General features: G+C 42.2%; 1 protein-coding gene across 3 annotated transcripts in view; it reads left to right on the forward strand.

The window, feature by feature from the left end:
- SSBP2 (single stranded DNA binding protein 2) overlaps positions 1-27,341 on the forward strand; it is a 584,056-nt gene that overhangs the window by 217,106 nt on the left and 339,609 nt on the right. For all 3 annotated transcript variants that reach the window (XM_033924042.1, XM_033924217.1, XM_033924130.1), the window contains exon 4: positions 6,107-6,191. In XM_033924042.1, coding sequence (XP_033779933.1) covers positions 6,107-6,191 — 85 coding nt within the window. The remainder of the gene's footprint in view (positions 1-6,106; positions 6,192-27,341) is intronic.

Here is a 27,341-nt window from a genome sequence, read left to right on the forward strand (position 1 = left end):
ATAGGTGCATACTATATCATATAGTTTCTTATGTCCCACAATTTTCAACTAGAATTCTGTGGTTTACAGTCAAGATAATAAGTAATCTTTGAGTTACTATGATCATGTGACCAGGTCTAGCAGTATTACCCGTCAAATATCCACTCCCCTTCCAGGTACTCTCTGGTCTTCCAGGGTTAAACATACTTTCCAACACACTCTTAAAACCATGTGACCCGAGGCCATCCCGAGGTCCTCACTGGACTGCATCCCTCTAAGTCTCTTCTGAGTCCTTCCTCCGACCCTGTATTGGCCCTCCAGGTCTTCGGCAGCTTCTAATGCCATTCACCGGTCACTCTGCCAGTTGCTACTGTCCCAGCCAGTCCCTCTGCTGGATGCTTCTTAGATCTTTGCCAATGTTCCTAGGGTTACTTAGGCTGCTTCACCTGAGATCCTCTGATGGCTCTTGGTGCCATCACTGGTATCTCCGCCGGTCGCCACCAACCCCGTCTGTCCCACCGCCAATCAGCCACTTGACCCCCTCAGTCTTGGATTCTGCCAGCTCTTCCAGCTGCCTCTTGTGGGGCCACTGCCAGTTCCTCATTCCCTGGCTTCTTGGGTCCCCACCACCTGGATTTTTCTTCACCGTTTCCTCTGCCAGTCATCAAGCCTGAGTCTCTTCCTCAACTCCAGGCTCTACTGGGCTCTCTGGCTATTTTTAGCTCTTTCATTGTATAGTTCTCTGCAGACTCTCTATCCACTGGCCTTCACTCTACAGCCAGGTCTCTCAACTGGTGTATAGGTCCGCATGAACCCTCCCACCATCGGGCTTTCTACTGCTGCACTGGTAAGCCTAGCTACTCTACTCCACTGTACCAGGCCCCTTATCAGTGCCAATCAACAGTGGCCTTCAGGGCATACCGGGAGTTAGGCCAGAGGCTAGCATTTCTCCTCCTGAGAATTATCTAGCTCCAGAAGGAGTTCCTTGCCTTCTAAACTGTCTGTGCTGGGAACTGTTCTTTTCAGCACCACAGTCCACTCAGGGTGAGTGGACAGCTCTTATGCAAATTAGCTATACTCTCGGGCTCAATGAGCCTACTAATCGGGCTCCTTCCGCTGGCCAGTGACAGGTACTCCACCCTGTCACAGTTACTTTAGGATTACAGAAGACATATCGGTAAGTGGATAGGCAACTTGTGAATCATGCAGAGAAAAGATAGGTCTTTAGCATTTTTCTGAAGCTGTAGTAATTGGGCAGCTAGTGTAAAAATAAGGGCAGGCTATTCCATAGGCACAAATTTTTCAAACTGATTAGGGGTACTAAATGCAACACAAATGACCCCGCTCTAAACAGAATGAAGGCACTTGGTCAGTAGTGGGGGTGCTCAACATCCAGCACACTCACAGAGGTAGCACCTGTTTATGGGGAGAAAGGATAATCTGCACAGAGTGGCCTTTTATCCTGTTCTCTGAGCAGACTAGGTGGGTCATTGACATCATTTACTGTGCTAGTCTAGCTTTTTGCAGTGAAGCATAGCTTTCAGCTCCTTGACCATTTCTTCCTTGTTTCATGTCACCTCCTCACCCCATATGTTTATCCTGTTGAACTTCTTTGCTGCAAAAACCGTTATGTTTTTTTTCTCAAGTCCCACTGCTTTCTTTATTTTCACTAGACTAGACACCAGTGCCCACCAAATGTTGTGATGCTCGACCAGTTTCTACCCAGAGCTGGCTTAGCCAATAGGCAGACCAGGTGGTGTCCTAGGGAGCTGTTTCAGAGGAGAAGGTACGGGTGCGAGACAAAGAGCAGCTGCAGTAGAAGTGGAACAACAAGTGCTGACATTTATACAATCTTAAACAGCCATCAGTATTTTTGGAAGGGCGGTAAGGTCATTTTATAACAGCTTACCTAGGTTGGAAGATGGGGCCTACAGGTTCATATGTGCCTCTGTAAAATAGCAACACAGAAGCAGTCGATATACTTGCTAAAAAGTGCATTTATACTAGTTAGGCAGCTGGTGCAGGTGTACACAACTGAAGAACGCATGGGGGGCAAGTTACTTCATTAATCCACCTGTGCCCAAAGGCCCGATTCACCGATTTGAATTAACTCACAGATTCATGTCAGTGAATCAATTTGAATCGATTTGTTGTCTGAGAAAATTCTACTCACCGATTCAGCAACCCTCACCCTGGTGAGACCTGACATACCTCTGAGACCTCCTAAAACAGCAGCTGTGGTAGCGCTCTGAATGGGCTACTTCACAGCCTTCCCCACTGGGACCTTTCCTCTGCCGCGTCACTTATGATGTCATTGGTGATGTGGCAGAGGGAAACCCCAGCGGGGCAGGTCGCGAAGCAGCCTGTTCAGAGCGCTGCCGCTGCTGCTGCTTTAGGAGGCCTCGGAGGTATGTCAGGTTTTATGGTGAGAGGATTGGTGGGGTTCTGCTGCACAAGGGGATGGGTGGAAGAGGAGGAAAGCTACTGCACATGGGGGGAGAGGGAAGAGAGGAAGAATTGTTGGGATGGAAGAGAGAAAGGGAGAGATGAAACAAAGAGGTAGAAAGGGGTGAGAGGGAGAAATTCTTTATATGGTGGAGGGGAGGCAGACATGCATGGAGAAGAGAGGGGGAGAAATGGACAAAAGGTGGAGGGTAGGGAGAAATAGTGCACAGGGAGAGAGAAAGAGTTGCTGCATATGATAATGGAAGGGAGGAAAGGAGAGATGCTGCATGGATGGAAATAGAGAGGATTGACCCAGGACATAAGACAGGGAGAGAGAGATGATAGACAGTGAGAAAGAAACAAATGTTGGATATGACAGTGGAAGGTAGAAAAAAAATAATTGCATTTTCTATTTTGTGATCACAATGGGCTCCTTTTACTAAGGAGCGCTAGCGGTTTTAGCGCTTGCTACATTGCCACACGCGGTAACCCTGTGCTACGCGCCAAAAACTAACGCCAGCTCAATGGAGGGGTTAGCGTCTAGCGCGTGTGCTAAAACCGCTAGCGCAGCTTAGTAAAAGGAGCCCAATATGTCAGACTTGAAATGTGTATCCTGCCAGAGCTTTTGTTAGACAGTGAGTGTGAGCTAGGACCTAACATGAGGTGCTTTAGGCAGCTGGGCCAACCAGAGTCTTAGGCCTCCTTCCCAGTGCATTCTGGGATGCATTGGGAGTGGTCTAATACTCCGATTAGCCAGATCTCTAAGGCCACTCGGAGTCTTAAGCCACTCCCAATGCATCCCAGAATGTACTGGGAAGGAGGCCTAAGACTCCAGTTGGCCCAGGCACCTAAAGCCCCTCCTATGGGGTTTTGGGGGGTGGGGGTCATGTATTCTGGGAACGGGAGTGCCGGCAGGAGGGAGTGGCATCCCTTCTGCTGGGTATTGTTTCGGGGGTTCCGGCAGGATGGAGTGGGCTTCCCTCCTGCTGCGGACAGTATGGGGTTTGGGGGTGGTGGCAGAAGGGAGTTGGCATCCCTCCTGTCGGCCAGCTTGTAGTGGGGTTTGGAGGTTCCCTGCCACTGCCGCTCAGATGATTGCAGCAGGGAGATTTCCTTACTGTGATCAGTTTAGCAGCCATGTCTATTTGAAATGTAGGACAGATGTAGGAAGATGCCTAGGGACGTTTAAGCTCGTCTAAGGCCATTTTCGGGCGAAGTCATGCCCACGCCCAGCCTTGGGTGAGCTTAAGCATTCATAGCCACCTCCCTGCACCTGCGACAGACGCCTACAGAAAAGGCAGCTTGCCTCGGGGTTCTTTTTTTTGAAAACATGTTTCCCGATTGGCTGTTTAGACAGCAGTGGGACGCCGTTTATAGAATTTTGCCCAAAAAGTTTAATATTTAAAATTGTAATGTACAATTTTTATAGGATTGTTCTAGGTGAGGATGATTGCGATTAGAATAATGATAATTGCTGATTTTAATTATCAAATTCTTAGATACGTAGAGAATCTAGGGATCGGAAAGTCAACTGAGAAGGGATCCAAGGCTCAGATTTATGCAAGGTACTTAATATGCTTGTGCCTGCCCTGCCAATTTTTTGCCTAGTTAACATCTTTTTGTCCCACTTCTCTATGTTCGTTCAAGATACAGAACGTAACAGTGGTGACAACCAGGAAGAAGAGAACACTGAAGCCTCAAGTGTTCCCCACAGATGGCTTTTATTTCAGACCAGATGTTGCAAATAATGATGAGAGCTTAACTAATTGGTCAAATCTCTGTTCTGCTACTGAGTGAAAGTTAGTACTGGGGAAGAGCCTCTCTTCTTTCACCCTTGTAGCCATAGAGAGATCTGGACCAAGTAGCTAAAGAAGAACTTTCTCAGTCTTGTCTTAGAGAGAGTCCAACTCTCCTGATTTTGACTCCTGAGGCAGGCTGTTTTTGTTTTTTTAAATAATCATCTTTATTGCACAAGAAATAAGCAACATATACCAATAAAAAAGCAAATCCAACAAGTACTGAACACAAAAAGTCATCAAGCAGAAAAGAACAATTTTAAAGATTTCATCCCATCCCTTCCCCCTCAAAATCCTGCCCCCTCCCCCCTCCCAAGATAGGTGTGTTATAGCATGGTATCAAAGTATCACCTCCATGGCCCAGCAAGCCCAAGGGCGAGCTGAGAAGCCCAGAGAGAGAACACAGGATAAAGGACTACACTTCTCCCTCCGTATTCACTGTGATAGGGGATTAACAGAACCGCAAATACAGAAAAACCGTGAATAACTTTTTCATATGTTATTCGCTGTTTTCTATTAAAAACCATCATAAATATAGTAAAACCGTGAATAACATGATGGGAGACCTGGCCTGTTCCTGAAGGAGAGGCAAAACACGGTGAAAAAAGTGCCAGGAATCAGCGAATTTCTCTATAAATGCTTGGAATCAGTGATTTCTCTATGCAAGATGATGTAATTTGGGGGAAGGAGCCAGCAAGCTAAAAACCGTGAATAATCGAAACCGCGAATGCTGAAACCATGAATACGGAGGGAGAAGTGTCACAAGTTAAGTAAATAACCACGAGCAGCTGGGATTAAAGTATTCCAGAAAGGAGCCCAAACATTCTGCCAGCCCTAGATTCCCTATTTAGGACCATGTGGCGTTCCAACTGCAACAGTTGGATCACATGCGCTCGCCATCTCTGTAGGGTGGGGGCCGATGCCTCCAACCAGCGCAAACCTGAGGCAGGCTGCTTAACTGAAACATGACTATGTTGGGTCACCATTATTTGCAACATCTGGATTGAAAACAAAGCCATTTAGAACACAACCTCGAAAGAATCCAGTGTTCTCCAGGACTAATGCATCTACTGGAGTATTGCATTCAATTCTGGTCTCCTTATCCCAAGAAAGATATAGCGGCACTAGAAAACGTTCAAAGAAGAATGACCAAGATAATAAAGGGGATGGAACTACTCTTGTATGAGGAAAGACTAAAAAGGTTAGGGCTCTTCAGCTTAGAAAAGAGATGGTTGAGGGGAGATATGACTGAAGTCTACAAAATCCTGAGTGGAGTAGAACGAGTACAAGTGGATCGATTTTTCACTCTATCAAAAATTACAAAGACTAGGGGACACTCGATGAAGTTACAGGGAAATACTTTTAAAACCAATAGGAGGAAATATTTTTTTCACTCAGAGAATAGTTAAGCTCTGGAGGTTGTAGTAAGAATGGTTAATGTAGCTGGTTTTTAGAAAGGTTTAGACAATTTCCTGGAAGAAAAGTCCATAGTCTGTTATTGAGAAAGACACGGAGGAAGACACTGCTTGCCCTGGATCGGTAGCATTGATTGTTGCTACTCCTTGGGTTTTGGCCAGGTACTAGTGACCTGGATTGGCCACCGTGAGAACAGGCTACTGGGCTTGATGGACCATTGGTCTGATCCAGTAAGGCTATTCTTATGTTGTTATGCACTGGAGCTTTTCTCGATCCACCTGTATTTAGGGTGTGGCAGGGTGGGAAAAAGTGTGTGTGGGCGCGCGTGGGGAGAGGGAGGAAGAATATATGTTTTTGTGTATAATTTCTAGGGTTTGTTATAAACATTTATGTACTTAGATGCACTTTTATTGCTTTGAGTATATCAAATGAAGTTGATAATAATGATACCATGTTTTAATTTCTTGCAGTGTGTTTTGGGATCTTTACTGTGCAGCTCCAGAGAGGCGAGAAACCTGTGAGCATTCAAGTGAGGCTAAAGCCTTCCATGATTACGTAAGTTAAGTCTGTAGCCTCGTAGTATATTGAGAGGAGAGTGACTTGTTCAGGTCATAGAAAGTTTTAGTGCTACTTGCAGCTTGGAGACATCAGTCCCAGAATGGCTGGAATTCTTTGCATTTTCTAGAGAGCACCAGCTTAGGAGTTTGTATCGATGTGCTTCAGAAAGCTAAAATAAATGCAATCCAATGAATTGGGGCAAAGGTTCTTTAATGCTGAAGAGTATGTTTCCTTGGTGATTTAGTATAATTCTGGTACTAGTGACAGCACTTGTGGATATGAGCATTAATTTGGTGGTAATATTCTTCATAGATGGATGGTGCCTTTTTCTAATTGCTGTACTGTTATAAAATTAAACATAAATCTTTTGATGGGTCCACAGTGTGTTAGCTTTTGAATGTGTAATGATTTGTGGAAGTAACAGTTAACAAAATGTTATAGGTGGTAGTGTAAGTAGAGACAGTTACTAGTTACACAACCCCAAGGTAACTAGTTGAAGTTACAAATTGCTTTATATCTAAACTAACTAGTTGCTGTTGTGTTTTAGTTTCTTTGTCTTTATCTGGTTTAGGTATAAATTTTTATAGTTGTGCTGATGACATCACCATTGTGATTCCCATTTTTTCCACATTATCTCAAGCTATACAGACTATTAATACTGCAATACTCAATGTCGACCAATGGATGTCGGGATTTATGCTAAATTTGAAAATGTTAAAAATAATCTAACATTTGTATTGCACTTCATTAACCCAATGTCATATATATCTATCTTACTGATCCTCAGCCGGGCCACCAAACACTCAAATATTTTTCATAGTGCTTGGCTTTATGCTCCAAATCATCATCGGATCATTTGTCTTATATTTGTGCTTGTTTTTGTTTTATATATAATTTAAATAAATATGTACTAAAAAGTACTTGGCTGTATAATGACGCTTCATGCGGGGGTAGAATCACCAACATGTTTCACCAGTAAAACTCTAATTGCGACAAGACAAAATTTTTTCTTGCTACTCCAACTAGTTATAAAGAAGATAGCTTAATTTTGAATGGAATTTCTTATCCAATCAACTCCGCTTTTAGAATTTTGAGGGTTCATTGGGACAGGAATTTGTTAATGAAATTGCAGACTGATGCTTTGGTTTGAGAAATTTTCTGCATGCTTTGGAAATTGCGAGCTATTAGATCTTACTTTGATGTAACCCCATTCAGATTACTGGTGCATTCGTTGGTTTTAAATATTGTAGATTATTGCTATATGATCTTTCTGGTTTTCAAAATATTCTTCACAGATTATGTATAATACAAAATATGGTAATTTGTTTAATTTTTAATCTTAAAAAGTCAGACCATGTGACACCTTATTATCGCAAGTTACATTGGCTTCCTATTGAGTTTGGATGTCTGTGTTATATGGTCTCACATGGTTTGGCATCTAATTACCTTGCCGACCATCTTACTTTTAGAAGATGTGGACATTCATTGCATATTGCAACTTTATTTGCATTTCTTTCTGTAAGGGAAAATGCTTGAAGTACCTGTATGTAAACCGCTTTGAGTGTGGTTGTTTAACTACAAAAAGGTGGTATACAAATCCCTTTCTCTTTCCCTAAAAGGCTGCTTATATAAATTATATTTCAACCGTTTACTTTTATTTCAAGCAGCTAGTTGGAATGCCGACTTTAACCGATTACACAGGTCAACACATCATTTGGTGGGTTTTGTAGTATTTTTCATGCTGATTTCAAATCTGTGCTTAGTTTTTCACTAGTAAGTCACATTTTTGTGATGAGGCTCATTATATATAATTATAAACGTTAATTGGGTGATATAACATGCGTTTATAGTATAAATTATAAGGAGGGTTAACGACAGTTATCTTTATTTTTTCATGCTACAGACATGATTTATGGTGATTAATATCAGTCTTTATCATGCCAAGACATTGTACTAATCATCCAGATAGTTTCTGTTACGTCTGTGGTTCATTTACGATGAAAACACAACGTTACCCAATTACCATAGATCTGAAGGTAAACAAATTGTATTTTGGCTTTCCACTGGGTGACCAGGATAAGTCTTGGGCTCCACATATCATCTGTACCAGTTGTTCCAATGGACTTCATGACTGGCTCAATCGACGAAAGGCAGCGATCTCATTTGCAATCCCAATGATATGGAAATAACTGCGAGACCATATTAAAGATTGCTACTTTTGCCTTGTGAACACAAGTGGATTCTCAGCTAAAACTAAGCACAAAATTATATATCCTACTCTGGATTCTGCTATCAAGCCTGCTCCTCATGATGACTCACTGCCTGTCCCTGTACCTCCATAAGATGGACTTGCTTCTGTGGAACATGATGAGGAATGATGCAGCAGCTGGTCACAATCCAGAATTATCTGATCCTGATGTGAATGATGAAGATTCAGAACCAGAGACCTTTACACAAGCTGAGCTCAATGATCTTATTTGTGATCTAAATCTTGCAAAAGAAAAAGCAGAACTTCTTGCTTCAAGGCTTAAGCAAAAGCACTTGCTTGCAAAAGATACTAATATAACTCATTACAGAATAAGGAATCATAACAATATTCTTCACTGTAAATGGCTCATTGGGCTGTTGTCTTAACATCAAAGAGCTCTTCAACAGTTTGTCACAAGTGCATTGTCCAGATGAATGGTGTCTCTTCATTGATTCTTCACAGAGAAGCTTGAAGGCAGTGTTCCTGCATAACGGAAATTCCAACCCAAGTATACCAATTGCCCATTCTGTTCATCTAAAGGAGTCTTATGAGAATATGAAGAATTTACTAGAAGCAATTGGTTAAAAAACACACCAGTGGAACATCTCTGGTGATCTGAAAGTCATTGGCATGCTAATGGAAATGCAAGAAGGATTCACTAAATACTGCTGTTTCCTGTGTTTATGGGATAGCAGATCTACAGCTGAACATTATGTCAAGCGTGACTGGCAGCTATGGGATACCTATAACCCAGGGACAAGTAGTGTGAAATTTATGCCATTGGTGGATCCTCATAAAATATTTCTTTCACCTCTTCATATCAAGCTGGGGTTGATGAAAAACCTGGTAAAGGCCATGGGTAAAGCAAACTCTCCAGGTTTTCAATATCTTGTTAAGAAATTTCCAAAAATCAGCACTGCAAAACTGAAGGAAGGGATATTTATAGGCCCACAGATCAAGTCCGTTATGTAGGATGAATATTTTAAGCAATCACTCTCAGCAGCTGAGCTTGAAGCTTGAGAGGCATTCAAGTGGTTAGTGGAAAACTTTCTGGGTAACCATTTGTCTCTTTCATACAAGGAAGGAGTTCAGAATCTCCTTGCCTCATATCAGAAACTTGGCTGTCGCATGTCACTAAAAATACACTTTTTGCACTCACATCTTGACTTTTTTTCAGAAAATCTTGGTATGGTGAGCGATGAGCAAGGAGAACATTTTCACCAGGACATTCAATTATTGTAGCATTGTTACCAAGGTTTCTGGAATGAGAGTAAGATGGCTGACTACTGCTGGATGTTGTGCCGTGACAATCCAGACACAACTCAAAATCATACTCTAAGCATTTTTGAAGAAATATTGGTTGCTAAGAGACACAATCCAGTATAATTATGCTATGCTGTGTGCTTATTTTGACTTTGGACCGAAGATACTGCAACATTTCTTTAAGTTGATGCTGCAATTCTTAAAATCCTATATGCTAAAACGCTATAAACTAGCATTAGTCATAACTTTAAAAGTTTACATGACTGAAAAAAACTAATAACAGATCTGAAATCAGCCTGAAAAACTGATTTAGAAAAATGTGGTATGTTGTCGGATGATTGTGAAAAAAATTTTTGTTGCCTTGTGTTATTAGATAATTCAAATTCTTATTTGTATTTTAGGAAATTATTGAAAACTTATCATTTTTACATTTTTGGAAAATTAATGATTTGTATTTCACTGTGAATTACTCAGTCCTCTTTTATTAACCACACTGATCTGCAAGGTATTACGGTATATAAATAAATTTTATGTTGTCATATTGTTAACAGCTTGTCATTAGTTACTTTACACTGTTAAGCGATGAGAAATGTGAAATAAGTAAATATACTTGATTACAGGAGGCTACATTTTTATAACAGGAAAACCATCACCACTTATTTATAGTAGTTTATGACTGTATAATATCCAAGCCCTGTTATTTCTTTTCCTGTTTCTATGTTTTCATGAAAACTTCAATAAAAAAGTTTTTAAAAATGAAATGAGTTTAGCCTTCCAGACACATTGATCCATAGGTGTCAACTTCCTGATTGCAGTGGCTGCTTGAGCACCTACACCTCCAACATTGATTGCAGGTATAGAAGCTGGAAGGAGAAAGAGGCTAGGTAGCTGCCCCATTAATCCACTTTTCGTCTGCTGCTATCACAGAGGAAGGGCACTCTCAGAACATCACATGTTTTTAAAAATCTATTAAATAGCAAAGTAATCACCTTTCATCTGGTTAAAATAGGACTTACAGAATAACCACTGATTCTTCACTATTAATTTGTTCTTATAATGCACTTGTGCACACATGGAAAACTCTGACACACACCACACTTTTATTTCCTACTGCAGATAAACAGCGCTCTATAAATAAATAATACATATATACATACATACCCAGTCTTTGAAGCCATTACATTATAGAATGGAACCCGCATGCATGGACTCCTTCAGAACTGGGAACCCTAGATTCTTTCATACAAATTTTCAGACAGGTTGTATGATCCCATGTGGATGCAGAACTTGGGAATTTTGGCTTTCAGGCCATCTTTAGTGAACGTCTTCCCAAAGTGGGACAGAAATAATATAGCTGAAATGGGATTGCTGCTATGATGTCTCAGTAGTGATCTGTAAATCAAAAGAAAGGGAACAAAAATCCCCTGTAAAGTCCAACGAACAAAAGAAAGCAAGTGGGAAGTGGGATAGAACACGTCAACCTTAAGATAAGCAATATTTATATAAACTCAAAATAGATTACATATAAAAATACATGGATAAAAAGTCCTATTATGCAATTATATGTAATGTCCTTATAGTGTAATAGTTCACAAGATTATCAGTCGCCTGATAATATGGTGAGGCAGGGAGGCCTTGGGCCTACATCTCAGTGCTGACTTTGGTGGAGTGGCTGTGGCAAGAGGTGGGGTGGTGGCATGGAGGGCGTGCACTTGGACTTGAACTAGAGCGGATGAAGAGGTTCAGCTGCGTGGGCCTCACGGACACTGCTAAATATGAGAGGGCTGTTGATGAAAGAACTAATGCTGTGGGTTATTTTACTAAATTATGGAAGCCTCTTTTGATATATAGCTATTTGCTCTTTCAATCTGTTTGACTTTATTATTTTATATTATACATTTTAGGGTGCATCCATACTGCATGTGTATAGGTTATTTTTTTTTTTTTTGTTTGTGTGTGTGTTTGGTGAATATGTACTGTTTAATAGTTTCAAGTTTATTAGAATTTTAATATACCGACTATCAAGCAAATATCTAGCCGGTTTACATAAAGTTTAAAAGTTTTTTCTAAAATAAATGGTACGAGTAATTAAAAAAAAAAAAAATTAAAAAAAAAACCACAAATTAAAAAATATAAAAAATAAAATTAAAACACGTAGTGAACATTAATGACTTTAACATGACAAACTGGATAGTGAGGGCAAGAAAGGGAAGGGTGGGTAAAGTTACATTGTAGAGAGAAAATGGAAATAGAAGGGTTGGGTTATAACAGATAGGGTGGGGGAATTGTAAGTGATGTGGAATAGTGTGTAGAAGTATGATGGTAAGGAGAAATACTGTTGCATAATTTGTATTGTATTGTTTATTCTATATAATAGCAATTTATTGAACTTTAAAAGACGTTACCAACATAGCAGGCAAGGTTGAAAGTCACAAGAATGGGAGCTTTTTCTTGTGCTGGTCCAGATGCGTGGAATGCCATTCCATTGTATATTAGAAAGCAAAAAGATGTGATTGTTAGAGGTTCTTGAAGAGACATTTCTTTTGCGAAATGAAGCATGGGTGTTGAGCAAGTTCATTGGGTAAATTGTATAATATGTTGATGAAATTTCTATATGTATGTTTTATGGCTGTTTGTAATGTTTATTGTGAATGGGGTATTGTAACTCACCTTGTTAAAGGGGGGATATAACTAAATAAACCATAGTCGAGCCTTCCTGTTGGGATGAATCAGTATAAAAAAATCAAAGATTAGAATAGATATTACTACCCAGTGCTGCTTATTATATTTGTGGTTATCCTTTTTGGTACCTTTTGGTTTTCTTCACAGACCTGATAAAGAAAGAATAACTCTCAAAAGCATGTCACACATGTATTAAATTAGGTATCACCTACAGCTTGTTTGACCCTTATTTCTACATGGACTAGCCCAGCAGCCACAATTTTCTGTTCGTAGTTATGAAACATTACATTTCATTAAAGGGAGTTTGCAAGGCATACATTAAAATGTCTGCTTGGCTTTTTTTGTTTTGTAAATGGCTTTTCTTTTGCCAATACTTAGGGCTCCTTTTACGAAGGTGCGCTAGCGTTTTTAGCGTGCGCTAGCTGAAAAACTACCACCTGCTTAAAAGGAGGCGGCAGCGGCTAGCACGCGCAGCATTTTAGCGCGCTCTAAAATCACTAGCGCACTTTTGTAAAAGGAGCCCTTAGAGAATGGCATGGGGACAGAAAGAGAGAGGGGTACATCCTCTGACTGTAAACTTGGGGTAGTGCCACCGGGGAGGGGAGAGGGAGGGAGGAGAGAGGGAGGAATGGGAAGGTCCGAGCAAGCTGTGTATGTGTGCCATGGGAGGGGAGAGGGGTTCAAAGAACTTCCTGTTTCCTGTGCTGAGTAGAGGTCTGAACGGGGATCGTGGGGGTCCCGCGGGAATCCCCCCTACCCCACGGGACTCCCACGGGGGCCCCCTCTAGCCAACGGGACTCCCACGGGGATGGAAGGCTTTGGAAGCAGGGTTCATCCATATAATATAATGGACACGTCAGTAAAAGAGGGGGTTTATAAGTTAATTACCTGAACAGAAAACAAAAAAAGGGTTCCACCAAAGAGATTCCACAAGGAAAACAGCAGCGCAAACACAAAAGAAACTGTGGAATTGATGATCCTGTCAGAAGTAATTGCTGCTTTTTATGAGGACGGGCGGGGATGAAGGTAATTCCTTGCGGGGACGGAGAGGATCTTGGCGGGGGCAGGCGGGGATGGGTGGGATTTCTGTCCCCGCGCAACTCTCTAGTGCTGAGTTCTAGAGATAATTTGTAATCTTGACCATACCATATTTTATTATACAGTATAATTTGTACATTATACTGCAAATACTATTATTTTGTTTTATTGTTTTAACTTGTTACTATAGATACAATCACTACTCTTAAGGTGCGAACAAAATTATTTTAAATTTAGAGAGCTTTTAAAAACTTGGCTGTTTAGAAAATAATTTAATTGATCTTGTTATCTAGATCAGTGGTTCTCAACCCTGTCCTGGAGGACCCCCAGGCCAGTCAGGTTTTCAGGATAGCCCTAATGAATATACATGGAACAGATTTGCATATCTGGCAGATCTCTCTTATGCATATTCATTAGGGCTATCCTGAAAACCCGACTGGCTTGGGGGTCCTCCAGGACAGGGTTGGGAACCACTGATCTAAATTGTATTTTGATTATTTCCACTGATTTGGTGAACTATACTGGGTTCAAAACAGAGATGGTATATAAGATTTTTGTTAATGTTAATATTTTAATTTGCTATTACCATTGTAAACTGCTGGATACCGGTCAAAAATCGGCAGTACATCAAGATCAATAAAACTTGAATTCCCTAGGAATATGTTCATTTGCCCTTGAATGGAGAAAAGATACTGAATGTGTAACCAAAAAGTGCAGTACATGCTCTAATTTTTGTAGAATGGTGAATATTTGAAAACTGCAGAGGAAATGTTTTTATTTTATAAATCAGAGGATGGAAACAGATAGAGGAGCATAATAAAAAAAAATCTAAAGTCCCTTTTTGGCCTAAAGCCCTAAAAGCTGAAAGTAGCAGCAGGGAAAATGTCCATTCTCAAAAAAAACGTCCAAAATGAGGGTTTGGCCTACCTCTATGTTCAGCAGTTTAATCCCAGACCACCACTATGTCTAACCTTAGAACACAGGCCCTCCAGCCCACGACGCACCCCCCTCCCGCAACTGCCCTCCTGAACCCCTGATCGCCCCCGAACCTCCGAACAGCCCCCTAACATCGCAACCCCCCTCAACTTATGTTAAGTTGGCCAGCCGGACGGATCCCAAGCCCGTCTGGCCAGCAGGCCCACCATCCTCCGAATGGCGGGCCTAGGGCCTGATTGGGGCAGGTTGCAGGTTAGGGGGGCCGTTTGAGGGTTCGTGGGTGATTGGGGGTTCAGGGGAGCAGTTGCAGGAAGTGCACCGTGGGTATGAGGGCCTGGGATCCCTCCTGCCTGTATTTGAGGGGGGTTGCCTTCCGGCAGGATGGATTGGGCTCCCTCCTGCCGGTATTGGCGTGGGGGGGAGTCGCTGGGGGTGTGCCTCAGCAGGAGGGGTTGGGCTCCCTCTTACCAGTATTTGAGGGAGTCGGGGGGGGTTCGGGGGCTTGCACCTCGGCAGGAGGGGTTGGGCTCCCTTCTGCCTATATTGCCGGGGTTCGGGGGTGGGGGGTGGATCACGATCACGGCAGGAGAGATTGGGCATCTCTCCTGCCGCGATTGTGATCCCCCCGAACTGCCACAAATCGCGGCAGGAGAAATTAGGCATCTTTCCTGCCTTGATTTGAGGCAGTTCGGGACGGGGGATCGCGATCGCGGCAGGTGAGATTAGGCATCTCTCTTGCCGCGATAGTTGCGATGGGGGGTGGGCAGGTTGCCTTGGTCTAAGTCAAAATGTATAAGTTCCGACTGGGCAACCTTGTAAAGTTTTGGTTATACTTGCTGTACAACTAAGTCTAGGTCGGCACATCTCCCACCCTTTCCCCTCCTCTAAAACGCTTCTTTTCGCTTTAGACATTTAGAGGCAGGGTAAAGGCCTAAGCTGGTTTTAGATACATCTAAAACCAGCTTTGATTATCGGTACTTGGACGATCTGGCTTTTTAATCGTCCAAGAACTGATTTAGACCACTTTTTGAACTTTTTTTTAAATTATGAGCCCCATATTGTTTATGTTTGTTTATTGGTATTTGATATGCCATATTGCCCTAGTTATAGTTGCTTTCTTGACCAAAGAAATTCAGACTTTGAATTGAAAGAGTTGTGAAGACGGAGCCTTTGAATTTTTAGTCACTTTTGTACAGTACTTTAAATTGAAGAACTCCTTTCGCTGCTTTAACTGTTCCTGGGTAAATATATCAGGGTGGAGACTTCCGCATATTGTCTGTGGAAGAAGTGGTTGGTGAGCTGATTTGCTGTTCCAGCCCCTCCTTTGCTTTTAGTGCTTCTAACAATGTAAACAAGTTAAAAAAATACCCCAATTTCTCTGCTCAGCAAGACTGAGCCAGAAATGTGTGACCGAGGAGTTATTCCTGTATGAAAGGCCTCAAATCTGTGAAAATATGTAAAGACCCAGAATAGCTTAGCCGGAGATGTTCAGGTACAAAGGCCAGCTTATGTAGAGCTTATCATAAGGTTGTGTGTGTAAAAGTGCAGGACAGCGTGCCTGATTTTAAGGCCAAATGGGATAGACACGTGGGATCTATTCACGGAGAAAGGTAGGGGAGGGTCATTGGGGTGGGCAGACTAGATGGGCCGTGGCCCTTATCTGCCGTCTATTTCTATGTTTCTATGTTTCTATGACAGGACGAAAACCATTTGATTTGTAGGTTTGGGTGGCTGTTCTCCATTGGGTCTTGTTACTGGTGTCACAGCTTGATTGATCAACCTCTGGAGTGTTCTTGGAGGTGTGTGACTGGCTGTAACTCCACGCATTCCTTACAGCTGTATAGTATACGAGTATATTTGGGGCAATATTTAAACTCAGTGGTCAGTATATCTTTCAGATGCTAGATGTAACATTTAAACTTAAACCCAGATATTGTAATGGAGCAGGATTATTAAACCCTCCCTTGGGAATCCGGTACCTTGCTGGAGTCATTTCTGTCAACCACTCATCTACATCTCTAAAATCCCCCATGGATTTGACTAGGCCTTGGCCAAGCCTTTTTGGAACTGCTCATCAGAATTAAGCCCTGCCTGACAACTGAAGGTTCTATAGGCCCGCAAAATAAGATCCGAATATTGTAAAAGGCCAGGATATAAGGGGAAGGGAATGGGATTTGTTTACCTCCTTTTTTGCTTATACATTCAAAGCAGTGGACAATGGAGAATCAAGTGACTTGCCCAAGGTCGCAAGGATCAGTGCTGAGATTCAATCCTATAATCTCAGGGTGCTGAGGCAGCAGTCCTACCACTAGGCTACTCCTCACCAGCCAACTTTATTTGCCCCAGGATACTGACATAAATATGAAAAGCCAATATCAAATTAAAAATGGATTTAGGGACCCGGGACTTCTTCATCCTTACTGTCTTCTTTTTTCTATGCTTTCCTACCTCCCCTCCCGGGCCAACAAGGAAAACAAATTGACATACTTTCTTGTAAAAATCTTCCTTGATATACTTTCTTGTAAAATCTTCCTTCACAATTTCTTAGGAACTTGACAGTCAAGAGGAGCAATAGCATAAGAACATAAAAATAGCCTTACTGAGTCCATCTAGCCCAGTAACCCATCCTCATGGTGGTCAATTCAGGTCACTAGTACCTGGAACCCTCCCCCCCCCTCCCAAAGTAGCAACAATCCATGCTACCAATCCAGGGCAAGCAGTTGCTTCCTCCATATCTGTCTCAATAACAGACTATGGGCTTTTCCTCCAGAAAATTGTCCAAACCTTTCTTAAAACCAGCTAAATTAACTGCTGTTACCACAAATTCTAGCAACGCATTCCAGAGCATAACTAAGCTCTGAGTGAAAAAAATATTTCCTCCTATTGGTTTTAAAAGTATTTCCCTGTAACTTCATTGAGTGTCCCCTAGTCTTTGTAATTTTATATGCAGTAAAAAAATCAATCCACATGTACCCATTCTACACCACTCAGAATTTTGTAGACTTCAAGCAAATCTCCCCTCAGCCATCTCTTTTTCCAAGCTAAAGAGCCCTAACCTTTTTTTAGTCTTTCCTCATATAAGAGGAAGCTCTGGAATGAGAGGGCATAGGGTGAAATTAAGAAGTGATAGGCTCAGGAGTAATCTAAGGAAATAGTTGGAACCTAAGAACAGTACCGGGCAAAACTTTAGATCCTTGCCCAGAAATAGCTAAGGAGAAGAAGAAGAAGAAAAAAAAAAAACACCCAACAAATTTTTAGATTGAATCAGATTGGGCAGCCTAGATGGACCATTCGGGTCTTTATCTGCTGTCATCTACTATGTTACTATGTTACTTTTTTACAGAAAGGGTAGTAGATGTGTGGAACAGTCTCCCGGAGGAAGTAGTGGAGACAGAGACTGTGTCTGAATTCAAGAAGGCATGAGATAGGCACATGGGATCTCACAGAGAGAGGAAGAGATAATGGTTACTGCGGTTGGGCAGACTCGATGGGCCATTTGGCATTTATCTGCCATCATGTTTCTATGTTTCTGTCATCTTGGCCACTCTTCTTTGAACCTTTTCTAGTTCCACTATATCTTTCTTCAGATAAGGCAACTAGAATTGAACAGAATACTCAAGGTGAGGTTGCACCATGGAGTGATACAGAGGCATTGTATCATTCTTAGTCTTGTTATCCATCCCTTTTTAAGCAATTCCTAGCATCTTGTTTGATTTTTTTGTCTGCCGCCACACATTGGGTGGAAAGTTTCATTGTATTGTCTAGAATGACACTCAGATCTTTTTCTTGGGCACTAACCCCCAAGGTGGACCCCAGCATCTGGTTACTATAATTTGGGTTATTCTTCTCAATATGCATCACTTTGCATTTGACCACATTAAATTTCATCTGCTGAATGCCCAGTCTTCCAATTTCCTATGGTCTGCCTGCAATTTTTCACAATCTGCATGCATTTTTACAACTTTGAACAGTTGTGTCATCTGCAAATTTAATCACCTCACTTGTCATCCCAATTTCAAGATCATTTATAAATAAGTTAAATAGCAGTGGTCCCAGTACAGATCTATATGACACTCTACTATTTACCCTCCTCCATTGAGAAAAATGGCAATTTAACCCTACCCTCTCTTTTCTATCCAAACACCAATTCCTAATCCACAACTGAACTTTGCTCCTATCCCATGACTCTGCAATTTTCTCAGGAACCTCCCATCCGGAATTTTGTCAAAAGCTTTCTGAAAATCTAGATACAATACATCAACTGGCTCACACATTCAAAGAAGTCAAGGAAATTGGTGAGGCAAGATCTCCCTCAGCTGACTTTGTCTCATTATATCATGTTTGTGTAGGTGTTCCACAGTTTTATTTTTTATAATTGTTTCCACTATTTTGCCTGGCACTGAAGTCAGACTTACTAGTTTGTAATTTCCCAGATCTCCCCTGGAATCCTTTTAAAAATCAGCTTAACATTGGCCACCCTCCATTCTTCAGGTACTAAAGATGACTGGCCACCCTCCATTCTTCAGGTACTACAGATGACTGGCCACCCTCCATTCTTCAGGTACTACAGATGACTTTAGCGACAGGTTACAGATCACTAAGAGCAGCCAACAATTTCATGTTTGAGTTCTTTTAGTACCCTGGGATGTATACCATCCAGTCCAGGTGATTTATCATTTTTTAACTTGTCAGTTTGGCTTAGTACATCTTCCAGATTCACTGAGATTTATTTCAGTTCCTCCGCATCATCGTCCTTGAAAACCATTTCTGGTTCAAGTAGATCTCTTATATCTTCTTCCGTAAAGACTAAAGCAAAGAATTTATTCAGTCTCCCTGAAATGAAGAGCTAAGTGAAAGATTTCACCAAGACATAAAAACAATGGAAACCAGATACCAAGGAAGATGGGATGAACACATTATGGCAGACTATTGTTGGAGTCTTATGTAGGATTGTCCTGGCAGATCCCACACTCGGAAGTCTTGCAAAAGGAGATTCTTGTGTGTCAAATGACTGGAAAGTTTGTATCATAAACTTGTGCTTTTGGTATGAAATAAGTAGATTTTTATGTTGTACACTTTTCTTTTAATTTTTAATATGTTTTCTTCATATTTAAAAGATATTAATTTAAACACTACATTAAATATCCAGATTTTGTAATAGGAGAGCAGAGCGAAGAGTGGTATATGGCACATGTTCTGTATCTCACAAACTAGAGCTGATAGTGCCATTTTTAGAATCAACAGGTCTAACATTTGAGGCACCAAAATGAATGTTGGATAGTGTTATTTTACTGTATACCTAAGTTATTAGTTACTGGAGGGGGGTTATTCTATAAACAGTGCTGAAATTTAGACACCAGTAGTCATCCTACTGGTGCCTAAGCTAATCGAGAAACACCATTTATAATGACAAAAAAATAGTAAAATTAACATGTCTATTGGTGCCTAAATAAAAGGTGCGATTCACAACAGAGATAGGAGCCGGAAATGTAGGCCCAGAAAACCCTGGCCTACATTTCCAGCACCTTTCTTTCACAGAAGCGCGATTCTCCTAAGGACGCCACCCAGTGATTGACATGCAATCGGCAACCACTTTTTAGGTGACCACTGATATCAGCACCCTATAGAGAATCCAGGCAAGAGTCTCACTGCATGAAATGGAACTGTGCTAAAATAGCATGAGTTAATGGTAGCCCATGTTGATAATGTCCCTCCCTTAAATTAATTTGTGGTGTTGTTTTTTTAAATAGAATACTGCTCAGCACGCAGAAATCTGACACTTACCCCCCTCCTTTACTAATGCGCAGTGCCGGCAGCGGTGGTAACTGCTCCAACGCTCAAAGAATTCCTGTGAGCATCGGAGCAGTTGCCGCCGCTGCCGGCGCTAAAGCCCGCACTATGCATTAGTAAAGGAAGGGGTTAATTTCTAGCACTCAATTATTAAATAGAATAGTCCTCCAAGTTGTTTTCTCTTAGGTTAAAAACTGCATTTATTACAGTCAGATAACATGAAAAAGCAGTTTTAGGAATGAAAAGAGCATGTCAAGATAAAAGGTATTTTGTAGATTGAGCTATCTACTATAATAAAACGCTAAGTGCGCATGCGCACTCTTACCTGCGTGATCCTTGATCTGTAGGTCTGTGGCCGGCAGGAGTGCGCATGCGTGCAACAACGGTCCCTGCGGTCTTGCCGGCTCCCTTACACTTCACGCCCGGCGCGGCTCCCCCCTCACTCACTGAAGACACCGTCTCCAAACCATGACATCCACAATGCACGAAACAAAAGGATCGGCAAAGAAAACTAAAAGAAAAAAAAACAGATTCAGGTAGGCGAAGGTGGGACGGCACGGGGAAGCATTACATCTCGCTGCTCTCCGGCTGCAGCCTCACAAATCTCTGCATGTCTCTCTAGCGTCCAAGCTTGCAACCAGCTTATGAGGAGGCTGAAATCGACGGCGACTGCTGCTGCTCCTCCAGCCGAATAGCTCCTCTCCGCCGGCCCCAGGCAGCAGCCCCCTCCGCCCCGTCCTCTCTGCTCCGGTGGCCTACGCGAGCGCTCGAACTGGCAACACGGTGCTGTTCAATTGCAAAAACGTTACCCGGTTCCGAGTCTCTAGTACCCGTTAATGTAACAGGCTAAAACACTAGTTATATATATATTTTCTATTCAAATTTGTGTTATGTTTTAATTTGTGAATTGCATTTGTAACCTTCCTGGAATTGTAAGATAGGTGGGGATATCAATTTTTAAAATGAATATTCTTCCACTTCAGTTATCCAAAATATAAATCTCTCTACCCTCTTTATAATCACTAATTCTTATTATGTTTTTCCTTCCATATATTAAAGTTCCTGTAAACTGTGTCAAGCTCCATCTTTATGGAGAGGATGTGGTATATAAACATGGAGGGGCATAATAAAAAAAAAGTCTAAGACCCCTTTTGGCCTAGGCCCTAAACACTGAAAGTAGAAGCAGGGAAAATGTCCATTCTCCAAAAAAAACATCTAAAATGAGGTTTTTGTTAGAATGGCCTACCTCTACGTTCAGCTGTTTAAATGCGCAGACCACCACTACATCTAAACTTACAACACATAATCAACCAAAAAAAAGCCTAAGTCCCAAACGCCCTAAACAGGATCTTTTAGGCGAAGGAGGGGCCAGTCCTTCGTCTAAAAGCTGGATTCTGTAACCGGCGTCTGTCAAAAACAACACCGGTTACAGAATCCAACCCCCCCTCCCCTCCCGGCAACGATCGCGGCAGGTGAGATGGCTCATCTCCCCTGCCGCAATGGCGATTCCCCACCCCCGAACTGCGGAACTTCGGAGTGAGGATCATGGCAGGAGAGATGCCTCATCTGCCCTGCCGCGATAGCGATCTGAAGTGCCGGGAACCATGGCACTTTAGGGTGAGGATCGTGGCAAGAAAGATGCTCACCCCAAAATGCCACGGTTTCCGGCACTTCGGGGGATTGTTTTCATGGCAGGGGAGATGAGGAATCTCTCCTGCCGCGACCGTTGCGGTGGGGGGTGGGCAGGTTGTGATTAGCTCAGCGGCCCCTTTTTCGGCACTTATACCTGTTTTGACTTGGTCTAAGTCAAAACGTATAAGTACTGACTAGGTAACCTGTTTAATCTTTTGGTTATACCTGCTGTACAACTATGTCTAGGTCGGCCATCCTCCCGCCCTTTCCCCTCCTCTAAAAACGCCTCTTTTCGCTCTATGCGTTTAGAGGCAGGGGAAAGGCCTAAGCTGGTTTTAGATATGTCTAAAACCAGCTTTGATTATCGGTACTTGGACGATCTGGCTTTTTGATCGTCCAAGTACCGATTTAGGCCACTTTATAGACTTTTTTGGTTTTGATTATGAGCCCCTTAAGGTTTAGTTTAGTTTACCAGTACTGAGTATCGTCAATCTGCAGGTAATTCCCTGCTCCTCAACCAGCCCAGCATTATCCGGTTAGTGCCAGGAGAGTCTGGTGTCATTTCAGTACCTTTGTCTGGATAGTGCAGCTGAAAAATACCGACTGGTCTCGGTTCCAGTCTCAGTCAGGACTACTTATCTGAATAATACCACCAGCTGCCTAGTCTTTGTGAACTGCATAGAACTTAATGGTATTTCCAGTATACAAGTGAGGTACGTTTTTATTGCTTTCCACGACCAGGGGGTATTTGTAGATGTGTTTCTTCCTGGGAGCAGAGCGGTATATTTGGGACATCAGGTGGGCAGATTAGGCTGGTATAAGGTATGTGCATAAGTGTGTGTAGTGTACTGCCCATGTGTATACCTACCTTGCAAATATTCACTTATGTATATCTGCAAAGTTTCTACCTATGTGCACACACATGGAGTGGAGGAGGAGCTTAATGGTTAGTGTGGTGGGCTGAGAACCACTGGACCCTGGTTCAGTTCTTTCTGCAACTCTTTGTCACCCTGGCTAAGTCACTTAACCTTCCATTGCCCCAGGATTGTGAGCCCACTAGGGACTGAGAAAGTACCAGTATATAATAATAATAATAATAACTTTATTTTTTGTATACCGCAATACCACAAACAGTTCAGAGCGGTTTACAATGCAAGAGACTGTACATATACAGCGAAGATACAATGCCAGGGAATGTATTATGCAGTTGAGAGCAGTTTACAATGCAGGGGACTGTACATATTCAGCATAGGTGTTTATACAGCGAAGATACAATGTAGATTTACAATGCAAGAGACTGTACATATACAGCAGAGATATTTATACAGTGAAAATACAGTGCGAGAGACTTGTAGAGCACGATACGATGCAAGAGACTGTATAATGCGGTTAAGTGGATTACTATGCAAAGATAGTTACATATATAGCGAGGATACAGAGTGGCGAATAATACGTAAACTGCTTTGGTTGTACCACAGAATGGTGGTATATCAAATGCATGACCTATACTCACATATAGTGTATGCTAACATTCTGAATATTTACTAGCATCTGTGCAGAAATCTTAGCAACTATCATATAAATATGCCCCCTTAAGGACTTTGGATCTTCCAGAGCTTTATAAACCTGAATATGTTGATTCATTCTGGTTCATATGATTTTTGCTTCTTACTAAAAATAGCAAACTACGTCTTATCTGCATTTATCTGCTGCTTTTGTAATGTTTTGTACTAAGCATGCATCAGTGTGTACAGCCTCGGATGTGCTTGTATAAACACTGTTGTGAGAACAGCATGGACTATATGTTTTGTTCTTTCTGGGTTCAGTAGTTATTTCCTTTGTGCCCATACTGATTCTTGGAGAGGTAAAACTGTGAAATCATGCCTCGGCAGTTTGTGTGTTATGTGACAGCGCAAGCAGGCAACTGGAGTTCTGGGCCTGCGGTGCCGCTTTTGACACAGCAGAGTGAGCCCAGTTCGGAATACAAAACTAACCTTTATTCCATCAAGGAAGCACAAGTCATGTTTGAATTGTCTTCACAGGCCTCAACACAGCTTCACAAAACATCAGATAAAAACAGTGTAGGCATATTCTTCAGACCCTCCTCCTCCCAGCCTGTGTCTCCTTGCTTCAACCTAGCCTTGGGCTTTTAACTTCTCCTCCAGGCCCTACCCTCCATTCTAGATCCCTGTTAATGTAGGCTGAGCTTGTTATGGGCAGACGGTGAATCTCTCCTGTATTCGCCTTCTCAGTTTAGGCGCAGTGTGAGTTGCGTCAGCATAGGCAGATTTAGGTTTGGAGACGATGTGGGGGTTTTTTGGGGGGTTTTCATGCGCTGTCATTGAACAGGGAAAATGTAATATGTTACAAAGGATGGCTTTTCTCCATTGCAAATGCTATAACATAATGGTTCTTAAACCTATCTTGGGGGACCCCCCAACCTGTTGGGTTTTCAAGATATCCATAATGGATATGCAGGAGCAAGATTTGCCTATAAAGTAGGTAGTAGGCATGCAAATTTCTCCCATGCATTCTTTGAAATGTCTCTTTGCAGATGCCAGAAGCCTAAGAAACAAGATGGGAGAGTTAGAATATATTGCATTAAATGAAAGGATAGATATAATAGGCATCTCTGAAACCTGGTGGAAGGAATATAACTAATGGGACACTGTCATACCGGGGTAGAAGTTATATCATAGTGAGAGGTGGATCTTATTAGTAGAGATGTAGCATTATAGGTTAAGGAGGGCCTTGAATCGAATGGGCTAAAAATTCGACAGGAGCAGAAACATACCTTGGAATCCCTATGGGTAGAAATTCTGTGTGTAAGGGGGAAAGGGATAGTGATAAGAGTGTACTAGTACCTCCCTTTTGACCAGGATGAAAGGATAGATGCTGAAACATTCTCAGAAATTAGGGAGGCTAACAAATTGGGTAACACAGTAAAATGGGTGATTTCAACTACTCTGATATTGACTGGGTAAATGTATTATCAGGGCATGCTAGGGAGAGAAAATTCCTTGATGAAATTAAGGACTGCTTTATGGAACAGCTGGTTCAGGAACTGACAAGAGGTGAAGCAATTCTAGATCTAGTTTTTAGTGGAGCACATGAATTGGTGAGGGAGGTAATGGTGCTGGGACAGCTTGATAACAGTGATCATAACATGATCAGAATTGATATAATCCCTGGAATAAGATTACACAGGAAATCTGATACAACAGCACTATGATAACATGAAGAGAATAGTAAAAAAGAAACTTAAAAGTTGCAGCTGCCATGGTCAAAAATATACATCAGGCATGGATATTATTTAAAAATTCCATCCTGGAAGCCCAGACTAGATATACAGTGGAACCTTGGTTTACAAGCATAATTCATTCCAGAAGCATGCTCGTAAACCAAATTGCTCGTATATCAAAGCAAGTTTCCCCATAGGAAGTAAGGGAAACTCGCTTTGATTGGTTCCACCTCCTCCCCTCCCCCCTCCGAGGCTACCGGCGCTGCTCCATTCCCCCCCCCCCTTGAGGCCACCGACGCGGCTCCATACCCCTCCCCGTGATCCGGCATCCCCCCTGCGAACCGGCACCCTCCCCCTCTGCTCGTGTTGCCCCCTGAGCACGGCAATGACATCCCTTACCCCGACTGGGCACCAGAAGATCCTCCCTCTTCTGGCGCGGCCTGAGCTGGGCGGTGCATCGGAGATCCTCCCTCTTCTGGGCTGGGCTGGGCTGGACTGGCTTTGAGCATTTGCGCATGCTCAAAGCCTTCTGGTCCGGAAGGCTTGGAGCATGCGCAAATGCTCAAAGCCAGTCCAGCCCGGCCCAACCCAGAAGAGGGAGGATCTCCGACGCACCGCCCAGCCCAGGCCGCGCCAGAAGAGGGAGGTCTTCGGGCACCAGCACTGGTGCCCAGTCGGGGTAAGGGATGTCATTGCCGTGCTCGGGAGGGATGCCGGATCGCTGGGGGGGGTGCGCTCGTTAAGCTAGGCAAGCTCGGTTTACAAGGCACCAAGTTTGCAAATGTTTTGCTCGTCTTGCAAAACACTCGCAAACCGGTGCACTCGTAAACCGAGGTACCACTGTATTCTATGTATTAAAAAAGGAGGAAGGAAGATCAAAGAGCAGCCAGCATGGCTAACGGGTGAGGTGAAGAAAGCTATTGGAGCTAAAAGAGAATCATTCAGAAAGTGGAAGAAGGATCCGACTGAAAATGATTGTAAACACAAGGAATGTCAAGTCAAATGCAAGGCGCTAAAAAGGAAAGTGAAGAGAGATCTTGAAAAGAAGATTGCGCTGGAAGCAAAAACACACAGTAAAATTTTTTTTAGGTGTAGTAAAAGCAAGAAGCTGGGAGGAGAATTGGTTGGACCACTAGATGACCAAGGGATAAAAGGGGCTCTCAGGGAAGACAAGGACATAGCGGAGAGATTAAATGAATTCATTGCCTCAGTCTTTACTGAGGAAGATGTGGGGGAGATACCAGTGCTAGAAATTGTATTCAATTCTGATGAATTGGAGAAGCTCATACAACTTTCTGTAACACAGGGCACTGCTGTGAACTTCACAAAAAGAGAGTCACATAAACATCCATGATGTAATGGGTCTTTCAGTTCTGGGCGCACAGTGGTATTCAGAGACCTAAAATGTTCCTGGATACGTCCCCAAAATACGTTTGATTATCGGCACTTGGACGACCTGTCTTTTAGGTCATCCAAGTGCCAATGGGCGGGTTTTTAGACATGTATAAATTTTGATTACGAGCCCCATATTCATTTGGGATATTTTGAAAACCCGACTGGCTGAGAGTTCAATAGTACAGGTTTAAGAAACACTGCCATAACACAACAGGACATGTTTATCAGTACCGAGAGAAGGTGCAATGTGAGATCCTGGTTTCTGTTAGGCTTACTTTACTTTTACTGTATTCTCTAGAATGATTGTGTCTTTCAGACTATTGGTACAGTCATCAATCTTGTCTGTCCTGGACTACTGTAATATACTAATTTATTTGGGATCTCACAAAAAAATTTCTAACAGACTAAGAATAATACAAAATACAACAGTCCGTTTGATCTTTGGTCTAAAAAATATGACCATGTCAGCTTCTACTATTTACAGCTCCATTGGTTGCCATTTGAGGCAAGAGTTCTGTTTAAATTTGCCTGTATTTGCTTTAAAGCAATATTTGGTTTGACCCCAGCTTATCTTTCTCCTCATTTTGAATTTTATAAGTCTAACAAGAATACACACAAAGCTTATTGGTTCGCGTTTCCAATGCCAAAATCATGTCGCTATAAGAGATTTTTAGGACAAACTTTTGCATTTCAGGCTACTATAATGAATACCTGGTGGAGTTCTCTTTTTCCTCAAGCCCAGTCTTACTATTCTTTTAGAAAATTGTTGAAAACTTATCTGTTTGATAAATTTGTGACCTATCTGCCATTGTTGTATTTTTCAAGATGTGTATGTCAAGTGTATGTATATGATTCGCTGATTGTACAGTTTTTCTTGATGTGAACCGCCTAGAACTAAAAAGGTGTGGCGGTATATAAGAAT

This window comes from Geotrypetes seraphini, chromosome 1 (genome assembly GCF_902459505.1).
Source record: "Geotrypetes seraphini chromosome 1, aGeoSer1.1, whole genome shotgun sequence".
Classification (NCBI taxonomy): Eukaryota; Metazoa; Chordata; class Amphibia; order Gymnophiona; family Dermophiidae; genus Geotrypetes; species Geotrypetes seraphini.